The sequence below is a fragment of the Sphaerodactylus townsendi genome, linkage group LG02 (assembly GCF_021028975.2).
Source record: "Sphaerodactylus townsendi isolate TG3544 linkage group LG02, MPM_Stown_v2.3, whole genome shotgun sequence".
In the NCBI taxonomy this organism is placed as follows: domain Eukaryota; kingdom Metazoa; phylum Chordata; class Lepidosauria; order Squamata; family Sphaerodactylidae; genus Sphaerodactylus; species Sphaerodactylus townsendi.
The window spans coordinates 89,664,924-89,678,554 of record NC_059426.1 but is presented as its reverse complement, the minus strand read 5'-3'; the positions used below and the strand labels follow the sequence as shown (position 1 = coordinate 89,678,554).

The window sequence follows — 13,631 nt, the reverse complement described above, 5'->3', positions numbered from 1 at the left end:
AACATCTCAATTTCTTCATAGGGGAACAAGATATAAACATAGGGAGGGAAGCGTACACCCCAGCAGAGGGGTGAAATGGCTACCGTCTGGCCGTGCTGTCCTTCTCTGCGATGGGATGTGGTGCAGGATGCTGTGGCAGCCTTCCTGCCCCTCCTCTGCCAGTAGAGTGAAGTGAAAAGAGGGAGTGAAAAGATTCTGCTCCTGTCATTTAAATCAACTGAAACTTTAGCCCACTCCCTCTTCCATTGCACTAAATATGAGGGAATTAGGGGAAAATATGCAAATGCTGTTCTGTTAAACTAAGACAGGATATCAGATGCTCAAAATATCTTATACTTGCTAAATAATTCTGATCCTATATTTTGTGAATTGATGACCAAGTTTTTATTAGAAATTATACACCGTAAAGGATAGCTCTGTTCTTTTCAATTTTGTTGTGTCACTCTGTTATTAAGAGATTCTTTATTATTATTTTATCTGGGGATTGGGGTGTTGTGTGGTTTCTGGGCTGTATGGCTGTGTACGTAGCATTTTCCCCTGACATTTTGCCTGCATCTGGGCTGGCATCTTCAGAGGATCACCTGGGGATTGTTTTAAATGTGTTTTTTTGTAACCTACCTATATGCCAATAAAGGCTTGGTTGGTTAAAAAAGTTTACACAGTCAGTGGAAGACTAATCTCAAAAGATGCATGACAGGGGCTTCCTTATGTTGCTCAGATTTTGTTTGGCACTACTAAAGACCCATCAAGTTGACCACAACTCAACAGCCTTGTTATGTGTCCTGTCAGGTGCTGTGCTTGAAAATCTCCATCCAGTGACAACAGTCTGAAGTGACAGAAGGAAGGTGTCTGTCAAATGATGGGATAGTGCTTTCTTAATCCATTTCATGCTTACCTTTCTCACATTGTAAAAATCACGGTGTGGATTGCTCTTCAGTTCTTTAAGCTCAGACATTTCATTTAACATCTCATGTAAACCAAACTTCGATTCTAAAAAGTTAAGCCTTCGGTGACAGTAGGTTTTCCTATGGAAAAAGAAACGGCATCAAAATTATGATCATAACGCCCAGAACTCATGTACTGAGAACTATTTTAATCAGATTATACATCAAAAATCAGGAATCTAACACATTACTTTAATTCAGATTCATTGGTTGCAAAATAGTAGGGGTATAATCCACTACGGCTGATCATATTTAAATATAATGTTCATTCTGCCATCAGACAAATATTACATTTTGAAAGTTCAAAATGTTTGTCACCTCACATCCTAGGATTTAATCACATAGCTGTTTGAATGTCAGCAGACTTGTAGCTACTAAAGTTTCCTTAAAGTTTTTTTTTTAAAAACACACACATAAAACAAAGCCATACGTTGGGCCATCTGCAATAAGAGCCAGCACATGACTGAGGTCAAGGGTGTAGGTCTGTAGATCAGGATAAGGCAGACTCCGAGGTTCATCAAGTTCCTTCATTTCCTTGTTATCAAAAACAAAAATGATGCCACCCTTCATCTTTAGCACATAATCCAAGTTCCCTGGAGCATCTTCAAGACTGTAAGGATCTTGCATTTCTTTTGGAGGTGGATGGAAATCTGTAAAATGTCAGAAGACTCTGGACATTGTTCAGTATTCAGTATCACTACTGAAACAACAGCTCTCTGGTTACAGTATCCCCCCCCCCCACACACACACACACCAAAAAAACCCATTTACTAGTCTGATTAAATAGTCTAATGTTAATGTTTTCTGAGCCTCTAAACTCATTTTAATTTTACATTCAATTTGATTTAGTGGCTTTTATCAGCCCCTACTGGAATGTACCCCAACATACGCTGAACCACTGGGCCTACCACACTGTTCAACTAAGGATGGTATATTCCATCAACACAGCAGCCATGCCTTTGGATGCAACACATACTGACCAAGTCTGCTGCCATTAGTTGGCAGCATACAGCCCATTTATTCCAGTGGCTATGAATGTTCTTAACCATGGACATGAAGGCGCTCTGAGTATATATTCTCACTGAATCCAAATGCAATACTAAGGAAGCTTACAGTATTTTAACATGTATTAATAATAACTAAATAACAATTCCAAATGTATTTGTATATTGTTAACAACAAATTCTTAAAAATGAAGTGACTGTTTCTAATTACTTTGGCAGCATAATATAAGCTTCAATGAAGTAAATCCCACTGAAGTACTGCAGCTTACCACACTGTGCTATGGAGCTCTTATTAATTCTTCACTAGCGGTACTCAGCCACGCGTTGCTGTGAGTTATTGTGGTGAAATGGGAAAGGAGCAGATGCTGACCCTTCCCGCTCCCTCCGCAAGGGTGGATGGGTCATATCCAGATGCTGAGTCACCTCCCTCCCCTCCCTTGCATGCCACCCCTCACTCTCTCCCCTCCCTCACTTCTTTTCCCTTGCATGTCACCCCTCCCCCTCCCTCCCTTCCCTCTCCCTCCGCTAGGGTGAGTGGGTCATATCCAGATACTGGACCCTCTCCCTCCCCTCCCTTGCATGCCACCCCTTACTCTCTCCCCGCTCACTTCTCTTCCCTTGCACGCCTCCCCCTCACTCCCTCCGCTCTCACTCCCCCTCTGCCCTTGCATGCCACCCCTCCCCCTCCCTCCCTTCCCTTCCCTCTCCCTTGTGCGTATGTATGTGTATGTGTTTCACTTCCAATCGAGTTATTGCCTATGTACTGTTTTCACTGCTCATATCTGGCCATCTGAGCGAACATTCTAAGCTGCATGAACATTCTAAGGGTGACAGTTACACACAGGTGGCTGCATGTCCTTCACCATGGAGCACCAGGAAAAAGGCATTTTACCTGGACCAGGTGTGAAATTTCAGGTATGTGAACATCTATAAACACTCTCGCCTGGCTGACTACAGTGGCTGGGAATTTTCAGAGGAATTGGCCCAGCAGTTACTGAGTTAAACCATCACTAACAAATACACAGTTTGCTTTTTATATATATAGATTAAGGGGCCAGGTCGTTTTTTTCAGGCTTACTGACAACCCTAGGTCCAACTAGTACAGATGCTAGTGCAGTTCTCTGCAGCAATATTGTAGTTTCTGGGTAGATGTACAATTACTGTGAATCTGTAGAAATTACTGTTCCTATTCTCCATATATTTTTCTTTGATTGCTGAAAGTTTACTTATTGAGTTGCCACCAACGTAGCAAAGGGTACTGACTTGGCCTGCTCAGCTGTCCTTGAACTATACGGTTGGATTACTCCTACAATAGAAAAGTATTTATGCTGTCAATATGTACTCCTTAAAGGAAAAATTTCAACAAATCCATTACAGCAAAATCTACTAAGTCACATTAAGATCACTAACATAAATAACTCATATTTTCATAAATACAAGATTATGCCTAGTGTACCTGGAAGCACCTCATCTCCAAATTTCCATTTTGTATTCTGCATGCTGCACAAATATTGTGCAGTTGTCCTTGGAAAACGGTGGTAAGCAAGGCGACAATATTTTTCTCGAATTAGCAGAGCTTTTGCCAAGCTTTTAGCAGCCTGTTCATAATCATCAACTGTAACCTGAAGACAGAAGTTATATAACTGTTGAAAAATCTACTAAATGTTTCTAAGTATCCTAATCTTGGAACTAAGCCTACTTCTCAGTGAAGTTGTAAACCAATGTCTGAGCTGTATCACTTCAGGCTACAGATGGGGGTTCCTCCATACAAACTCATTTTTGGATGTACAAGGCTAAGGAGGAGGTGCAGTTAAAATACAACTACCTGTATCCATTCCTATATAGTCAAATATCCACACTGGAATGAATACTTACAAGACTTCTAAGAGGTTGTTTTTTTTAGTTCTTCTTCCAGAACAGTCCTCAGACAAGTATTTGTAATATAAAGCATACTGCAAATTATCTAGTAACTTTCTGGAATTGGAGGTCATGTGTAAACTATCTAGCCATCTCATTTCACATGCACTCAGTACTCATGCTCTGTGCACAAGCAGTCTGCCTGTATAGGAGGTACAGATGGGCTTCCTGTTCCAAATAACAACAAGGCATGATGCAGTATATTCAGCAATATATGTGTTCAGCTATAGACACAAGAGAAGGGGAGGAGAGTTTAAAAGGCACCATTGATCCTTAGAATAATCCTTTGATCTCTTATCTATACATTGATTTCAAAGCATGCATTTAACTATATTATGTCATTACTTAACAGCATACAAGTTAAATTGCCCAGTACTACATCTAGATGTCCATGTTGATGTACCACTGAATGGAACAGATACTAAGCAAATAATACAATCAAACAAATACAACAATTAATACATTTTCGTTAAAAAGAAAACATACATTTCCTTACCCCAGCACAATAATCGCCACTAATTGTAACTCTCTGAAATTCTGGTAAATCATATGTTCCTTGGGTGGACTGAAAAGCACCTGGAAGAACTGGACTAGGAGGAGAGATAACTGATGTGGCTGATGGAGGCTTCCATTCCTGTGATGGAATTTGTAACGACAAGGACTGGGATCGAATCATCTTGAAACTTTTCTTTCTAGGTATCAATAGAAAACAATAGTTAAATGTACAAGATACTTACCTAGGGTAACATAATAAACTATTCTAGAAACAGGCGGGAGAATGAAACATTTTATAATTTGGCAATGTTACCTACACATTTCCTATTTCACTTATCTACCAATACTACATGCACTAACTATGGAGTTTTAGCATGCCAAATATTTATCACCCAGAGAATAAGTGCTTAGGATGGAATGAAACAACTAATGTAAAGTGTGCTGTTGTAAAATACTGGCATGACAGGGACTCAATTTTGTGAATGAAAACCTGTTTTGAAAATATTTTCTGACATTAAAAGATGCAAAAAAATGTTCTAAATGCTTTGGCACAAGAAGGGTAAGCAAACATAAGGCATGGTCCATTTTCCTATGGGAGGCTTCAAAACAACTCCCACAGATATTGCTCTTCTACTGCACGCAGCAGAGGTTTCTGCCAAGAACCAGGATTACATGGTCCACAATGGTGAGCACACAGGATTCCCTTAGCAGTTAATGGCTGTCCACAATACCATGTGTCCTCAACTCTACCGAAATCTGGAAAGGAAAGAACTCAATTGAGCCATATGGGGATGAGTCATAATATGCTCATAATATATGCGTGAAATCACAGATCAGCAGGTAATTTGCTTACCTTTTAAGCTCTAAATGCTTAACTTTTAGTATATATTTTAAGAAAATACAAGATTATTATTATATATTGAACAGCCTTGAGGATTAGATAAAATCTAAGGGGGACATAAAGGAAGAGAAATCTGGTTTGAGAGGGCAGATCTACAAAGAACCACCATGCATAAGATCCATGACACCCCTTTCAGATATCAGTTGCTAAACAGAATTTCAGAAACACTAAGAACTTGTATTTTTGAAACGCATTCTTCATTTGAATTTTTGACATTGACTATACATGTTAGCATGATCAGAATGTAAGAGAGAGTGTTACATTAATACTGATAGAAACAGAACACCTCATTAAGTTATAAAATGTAATGAAAAAAATCACTAACTGTTTCCATTTCAAGGGAAACTTTACGGTAAAATATTTAGTTGCCTATTATTGATATCTATATGCAATCCCTACAGATGCCATCCCCCTTGAGATGTGCTGCAGCTATCAACCATAAATGTTACTTCCAATTACTACCAAATACTAATTGAACAAACCTTTTAGCTGTCTCCAAAGACTGCTGTTCTGCCAGCTCTTTCTGAAGTTCCCTTGCTTTCGCCTCTTGTTGCCCAATAGGACAATCTTCAGGCACACTGAATAGTGATAAGGCATCTTTGCTGTCTTCTTCTCGAAGAACTTTGGCAAAAACCTTCTCAGCTAGAAGTCGCACCGACTCATCAACTTCAGAAATGTTTAGCTTTGGAAATTGTCTGGGCATCTCTGGTAAAAATATACAGACAATGATAGCTAAATGTTATGGACAATATTAAGCTTACCACTTTTGTTAATCACACAGTAGTTGAAATTCTCTTACAGTTTATATACCCCAACCAGGATGTGCCAGGCTATCCTGATCTCTTCAGATCTCAGAAGTCAAGCAGTGCTGGCCCTGGATGGAAACAACCAAGAAGTACCAGGACCCTGGATAAATTTGTGTCATCTGCGAACTTGGCTACTATGCTATTAACCCATCATTCCAGATCATTTATGAAAAAATTAAAAAGTACTGGCCCCAATACTGATTCTTGTGAGATTCCACTTCTTACATCCCTCCATTGGGAGAACTGTCCTTTGATTCCTGTAATTTAACCAATTTGTAATCCATAAGAAAATTCAACCTCTTATCCCTTGATTGCTAAGTTTACTCAGAAGTCTTTGGTGAGGTACCTTGTAAAAAGCCTTTTGAAAGTTCAAGTATACAGTATCTACCAGGTCACCATTGTCTACCTGCTCATTCACTTTCTCAAAGAACTCCAAACGGTTAGCGAAGAAGACTGATTTTATCTCAGTGAGCTTTGTTCCTCTATGTGCCGAATAATTCCAACTTTAATTACAGTTTCTACTAATTTGTCTGGTCTGTAATTCCTGGTTCCCATCTGGACCCCTTTCCAAAAATTGGTAACATTTGTTACTCTCCAGTCTTCTGCTACAGCAGCTGAATTTAGTGATGTTATACATATGGGTTAGAAGATCAACAATCTCACATTTGAGTTCCCTAAGAATTCTTGGGTGTATGCCATAAGGACCTGGAGACTTAAATCATTTTTAATTTTCTCAGTAAGTCTAGAACTTCAACTCTAGTCACCTCAATTTGACTCAGTTCTTCAGACTCCCTGAAAATAGTGGCTGTGGCATGAATATACACCCCACACTTTCCTCCGTGAACACAAAATTTAAAAAAACATTGAGGCTCATTCCGCACATGCAGAATAATGCACTTTCAAATTGCTTTCAGTGCTCTTTGAAGCTGTGCGGAATGGCAAAATCCACTTGCAAACAGTTGTGAAAGTGGTTTGAAAATGCATTATTTTGCGTGTGCGGAGGGGGCCTCAGTTTCCTGGCATCTACCCATATTCCTTCAGCAATCATTTTATTCCTTGGTCATCCAAAGATCCACCTGTTTCTCTGGTTAGTTTCCTGCTCCAGTATTCCCCATTACTATATATGGGTGTAAAATTTGAACAATGAAGAAGGCTGACAGGAAGAAAGTTGATTAATTTGAAATGAGTTGTTGGAGGACAGTTTTACAGATACTGTTGACTGCCAAAAAGAAAAATAGGTGGGTTTTAGATCTAATCAGTAGGTGAGTTCTAGATCAAATCAAGACTGAACTATCCTTAGAAGCTAAAATGAATATTGAAGTTTGGATACACTATGAAAAGGCAAGAGTCACTGGAAAAGACAATAATGCTGGAAAAAATTGAAGACAGCCAGGAAAGAGGAAGACCCAATGTGAGATGGTTGGACTCAAACAAGAAAGCCACGGTCCTCAGATTATAAGATCTGAGCAACAGTGTTAACAATAAGACATTTGGGAGGTTAATAATTCATATGGTCACTGTAAGTCAGAAGTAACTTAACAGTATTTAACACATGGCTGACAAAAAACTCCTCAAATCCATTATACATTTCTGTATGTAGGAGGGGTGCAGCCATCTTTATGAAAGGAGCCTACAAGGCCTTCTGTACACACGGTCTGCAACTTGTCTTCCTCTAGTGATGTTTGATCTAGTTGGTGTGAAATACTGAGCCCAATACTCTGAATCTGCTATCTTCTTCACCTAGTCCTCTGTGGTCAACCTGTACACTGCTGTCCTCAAAAGAATTAATTTACTTCATTTGTTCCCAACCTTTCTTCCAAATGGGGACCAAAAATGGCTTACATTATTCTCCTTTCTCCAACAACTCTGTGAGGCAAGTCAAGCTGAGAGTGCATGATAGGCTCAAGGTCACTCAGCCAGCTTTCATGGCAGAGTGGGGATTTCAACCTGGGTCTCCAGATTCTAGGTCAGCTCTCTAACCCCAATGCCACACTAGCTCTCAATGTAATTTTTTAAAAAATCCTGCTACAGGGAGACAATGAAGCCCATTGCCCGACCTTGCTGGGAGACAAAAATATGGAGGATGAGAGGAAACTGTAAAAGACCAAGTATATCAATGCTAGGAGAGTACAAACTTAACAACAAAAGCTATTATTGCATACATTAATAACATGTATCATTACATGCTTACAGCAATCATTGCAACTATTAAAATATACTTCTACCATTACAGCTTTGGTGCTTCTTTCTAAGATCTGTTATTATTAACCACTCCACTGATTCACATTAACACTCTGAAAAAAGCTACCTCAGCAAAGTCTAGCAACATTCAGTCTTAGGTTTGTACCAAATTTCAAATTCCTTGTGTCTATCAGTGAAACCAAATCTACCTAATAATATTCTTAGAAGCACATTTTAGCCCTTTAGCTGTTGACATATGAGCTTGTTGTTATATGGAAAACAATCTTCTATTACGGTAATATCTACTAGCTTTGAAGGCAGTTTGAGACTGGCTTTCAAATTCAGCCTAAAAACAATTGGAAACTTTAAATGTAAATATGTTTGGGGCATTACTAATGCATGAAGTGACAAGATATTTTAACTTCCACATTTTGCCTATTCCCTTATTTTGAATCATAGAGTCATAGGCTCATTCCGCACATGCAGAATAATGCACTTTCAAACTGCTTTCAGTGCTCTTTGAAGCTGTGTGGAATGGCAAAATCCACTTGCAAAAAGTTGTGAAAGTGGTTTGAAAATGCATTATTTTGCGTGTGCGGAAGGGGCCATAGAGTTGGAAGAGACCAAAAGGGCCATCAAGTCCAACTCCCTGCAATGCAGGAACACATAGTCAAAGCACTCCTAACATATGATCATCCAACATCTGTTTAAAAACCTCCAAAGGAGACTCCACCACTCTCTAAGGCAGCAAATTCCACTGTCAAATAGCCCTGAAAGTCAGAAAATTCTTCCTAATGTTTAGGTGGAATCTCTTTTCCTGCACCTTGAATCGATTATTACTCTGAATCCTAGTCACTAAGGCAGCAGAAAACAAGCTTGCTCCTCCTTCAACATGACATCCCTTCAAATATTTAAACACAGCTATCATATCCCCGCCCCCCTAACCTTCGCTTCTCCAGACTAAACATCCCCAGCCCCCTAAGCCTCTCTTCATAGGGCATGGATTCCAGACCTTTTACCATTTTGGTTGCCCTCCTCTGAACACGTTCCAGCTTGTCAATGTCTTTCTTCAATTGCAGTGCCCCGAACTGAACACAGTATTCTAGGTAAGTCTGACCAATGCAGAGTAGAGTGGTACAATTACTTTCCTCGATCTAAACAATATACTCTTATTGATGCATTCCAGAATTGCATTGGTTTTCTTGGCTGCCATACCACACTGCTGAGTCATGTTCAGTTTGTGGTTTACGAAGACTCCCATATCGCTTTCACATGTCCTGTTGTCAAGGCAGGTGTCACCCATCCTATATCTGTGCAATTAATCTTTTCTGCTCAAGTGTGGAATCTTACATTTACATTTATCTCTGTTGAAAACCTCCAAAGAAGGAGTCTGTAGGACCTATTTCCAAGGCTTTTTCTTGAGTTGGAGGCTCTGCTGCAAGACTTCCAGTGAGCTTTTCTGCCAAATAGTGATGTGCTACTGGAACCTATACAGTCTCCTAACAGCTTCACACACAATTTTCAATTGTGTTGCTCCTGCTGGCAATATAAAAAATAAAGTTCTCAAGATCGGTTTCACTATTCATGGCTCTTCCCATCATCCAGTGCTGTTGAGTTTCACCCTAAAATGCCTCATCCTTCAACCAAACAGTTGATTCCTATTAAAAATTATCTACAACACTAAATGTCATGATGTCATTATTCATCTGCCACTGAGACTGCCCACCTAGGAATGAAGATATCACTGCATTTTTATTTCTGAATTCTAATTGGATGACCAAAATGGTAATCCAGAGGCTGCAATTTTCCAATCAAAAATTGAAAAAGTGGTTTTGCAAGAAGGGAAGCAATGTAACAGCATAAACCCAGCTAGATAAGTAGAATTGCCTTGAATTATTTAGTGTATTCTCTCTACAGTTTCTGGAAGGATGTTTTTCCTTCAAACTGAAGTAGCAGGAATGGTATGGAGTTTTAGTTTGAGGCTTTTCGTTAATTAGATTACTAAACTAACATCGTCGGTGAAGGTTCTCTCTCTCTCCTTTTGTGAGAATGTTGGTACAAAAAGCCAATTATTGATCAAGAGAAGACTTGAATTTTTCATGAGTACATGTCATAAAAGCATCCCCAGCTGAGCGAGCTCAAAGGGCGTGACGCTACCAATAACGGGAAGGGCGCCCACAGCCAAGCAATTGAAGAGGAGAAACAGGCTGCTCCGGACTGAGCTGTTCGGCAGGGGCTAACCTGCAGCCCCAAAATCAGCACAGCGCGTAAGGCAAGAGGAAGTAGCGGAGACTTACCGAGGGGCCCTGGGGCAGTCATGCTGCAGCTTGCAGAACCGGCCTGCAGCTCTGCAATGAACCTCCGCACGCGCCTGCCCGGGAAGGAAGCAGGAGGGGGAGGAGCCGCCGCGACCAGAGGCTGCCGCATTCCAGGGCGCTCTGCAGCTCCCGCGCCACCGGGACCAGTTAGTCAGCCCGGCAAGGCCAGGCAGACGAGTCAATCCCCACCCTCAGGGCGCTGCTACCCCCCACCCCTCTTCCAGGAGCTTGGGAACATCTCCATCCTAGAGAGAAGGAGAGCTCAAAACAAGGAGGGGGCCTTGACCTGCTGGATGCAAATGTGACGCTGCCCAGGCATAGCCGAGTTCACTGGCAACACGCCACCATCTTCTGTGCTTTCGCCCGATTGCCTTTTCCGGGTCGGAGAAGCCAACAACAAGAACAACTTATTTGTTTCTCCCAGTCCAGATTTTACCCCTTTCCGCCCTTCCCACCGGCTTCGTTTACATGCATCTTGTCATTAATGCACCTGTTAGCATTAACTGAATCTGGGGTCCTGGTTCAACATTAAAAACTCCGCACCAGGCTACGCAAAGGTCGGTAACCTTTGCAATGCGCAGTGGGTAGAGGGCAAGTGCCAGAGAAAGGTTGGGCGGCTCTGTTTCTTACCCACCTTCGGCTTCCCTTAGCGGGTCGCTCTCTTCCGGGGAGCCTGCTGAGGGAAATAAGCGAGAGGACTCTTCTCTCGAGGAAGCTGCCCGACCTACTGTAGAAACAGGACTGGCAGCGTCTGCTCGGGTCTGTGCGCCAACGGAAACTTCTTCTCTCAAGGAAGAGGGTTCGGATTACAGATGAGTCTCAGTCCCCCTGGTGGGAAGAAAAGAGAGCCGCCGGCGCTGGCACTTTTGCAGGAAATCTTATTGGCAAAGGATGACTGTTTTACCGGAGCATGACCCCGGGAGCTGACTTCGGGAGAAAAAGTTTTGCTACTGAACTCTCGATTCATCCTTGCCTACCCGCCGCAGCTTTCAGTAAAAGGGACGTTCCTGGACAACCAGCGTGAGCTCAAAGCAAGGAAAGTTAAGTTCTCCTGAGTGGGGACGTTAGTCACTTTTCCTAGGTTATTTCCCAGCTAAGTGAATTTGGTGCTCAGATGTGTCCAGAACCTTATCATTCAACAACTGGCTTTTAGTTCATGCACAACCATCCTTGAGCCGGGAAAGGAGTTGATTTGACCACGTCCGTTCACGAAACGATAGGTTATAATAGAGTACAGTTACAGCAACTTACCTCAAGCTTTATCCGAAAAGCACTTAAGGGAATATTGAACTGGTTTACCATTATTGAGCACAATCAGCGTTTTTAAGTCCCATTGATCTGAGATGGAGAGATTTAAGCAAAACCAATTTTCAATGAAAATCAATGGAGTCACAAAGTGCTTTGCTTGGGCTGCATAAGGGCTCCTGCCCATGGTTGTGAATGTAAGGACTAAAGCAGCTAGAGTGATGGAGATCAGAGAGCACCCTTCATGTGGCATATTACAAAGGGGCTTTGTGTAACTGAACATGAGGTAGCATCTGCAGTCTGAAACTATTATGTTATCATGAACAGTTATTGATATTCTTTTGTTGAGGTAATAAATAGCCCAGCTGATTCATGGATGCTTTAATAATAAGAACTGATGGGTAAGAATTGTATCCTGATAGAAAGGTTACTTTGAATTATATTTTGATCAGAGCCTGGTGACTGCAGAAAGGGGAGGCAGAAGAATGTATGAAGTAAAGAGCAGGAAGTTGGGTGAAGCCCTTTGGAATGCAGGGTTTTCTAGGTATATGATGTGGGGGAGCAGATCGTCTCCTTCTAATAGTGCCTCTTTGCCTCTTTTGCACTCTGTTTCTATGGCTGATTCCGCATGGGCCAAAAACAGCAGTGTGAAAACGGTGTGAAAATGGTGTAAAAGAGTTTAAAACAGGGTAAAAGGGTTTATACTGTTTTCACAGCATTTTCACACCGCTGTTTTTGGCCCATGCGGAATCAGCCTATGATTATCAGAAATTTCTCTATGCTGAGGGTAGTGGGGAGAGTGTAACAATATGCAGTATAATGGCCAGATTCCAAAGAATCACATAATTTTTTCTGTGCATGCTCGGGGTGTGTGTGTTTTTTTAACCTTCTTACCAAGTTGTATATCAAGCTGCCTTTAAAACCTTCAAAAGCAGTTCATGTCAAGCTGCCTTTAAAACCTTCAAAAGCAGTTTATGGAAAAGGAATCCCGTGTTGAAAGAAAAAAAGTTTTTAAAATCCTTGTAGGCATCCCCAAACTCTCACATGCATTTAAAATAGTTTTTTTAAATTAGAGCTAAATAATCTGTTTGGGCTAAATGAATAAGAAATAAGGCCATTTTTAAAAAGCATTATTTATCCAAAAATGCTGGGATACTGTGTTTAGCCAAGGCTCACTAAACAGTACCCCCATAACTTCTGACTTGAATCTGTTTCCACTGACTGAATAGTCATGCCTCTGGATTGTTCAGTAACAAGACTCTGTGTTCAATTTATTTCTTTATTATAAAACAGCATCAGGAATAAGCATTTAGACTACTATTGCCAGAATTAAACATAGCCAGCATTGCAGCCACCATTATATACCACATTATCCCCCATGTCGCCCCACCCCTGTCTACCAGTTCCCAAGGGGGGTGCCACCCCTTCAATCTCACCACCTACATTCCACACTACTGTTAGAGCTACAACAGCAAGTGTCTAATGAGCTGATAAAGCCTGAGAAAATAACTGCAGCAGCAGCATCCTGCTAGTGTTCTGCAGCACCTAATATAAAAGGCATGCTCCTCTGCTACTGGAGAGAATAGTTATTCCTCAAGATAACTCTGTCTTCCATGAACACGTCCATTGCTATCCAGGGGTGTAGCAGGGTTCTAAAGTGAGGGGGAGGGAGCACATTGAAAAGGTTCCATGATGCATACTAAACAATTTAAAACTCTACTGTTGACTTTCATTGGTGCTGGACTCAGGCCTGGTGGCACCCATCTCACCCTACAAGGCTGATCAGAGCATCTTCCTGCTGACACTGGCCTGCATGAGCT

At 41.2% G+C, this 13,631-nt stretch overlaps 1 protein-coding gene across 3 annotated transcripts in view; it reads right to left on the bottom strand.

Annotated features, from left to right (window-relative positions):
* Positions 1 to 11,357, bottom strand: part of AMPD3 (adenosine monophosphate deaminase 3) — a 43,389-nt gene extending 32,032 nt beyond the window's left edge. The window contains exons 1-6 of one of the 3 annotated variants that reach the window (XM_048486662.1): positions 11,197 to 11,357; positions 5,744 to 5,966; positions 4,362 to 4,557; positions 3,405 to 3,570; positions 1,375 to 1,594; positions 896 to 1,025 (exon numbers count right to left, since the gene is read on the bottom strand). In XM_048486662.1, the coding sequence (XP_048342619.1) occupies positions 896 to 1,025; positions 1,375 to 1,594; positions 3,405 to 3,570; positions 4,362 to 4,557; positions 5,744 to 5,964 (933 nt within the window). In that variant the 5' untranslated portion in view covers positions 5,965 to 5,966; positions 11,197 to 11,357. Of the gene's footprint in view, positions 1 to 895; positions 1,026 to 1,374; positions 1,595 to 3,404; positions 3,571 to 4,361; positions 4,558 to 5,743; positions 5,967 to 10,545; positions 10,622 to 11,196 lie in introns of those variants that run through there. The other 2 variants (XM_048486661.1, XM_048486660.1) reach the window with 2 other exon arrangements.
* Between the last annotated feature and the right edge of the window lie 2,274 nt (positions 11,358 to 13,631).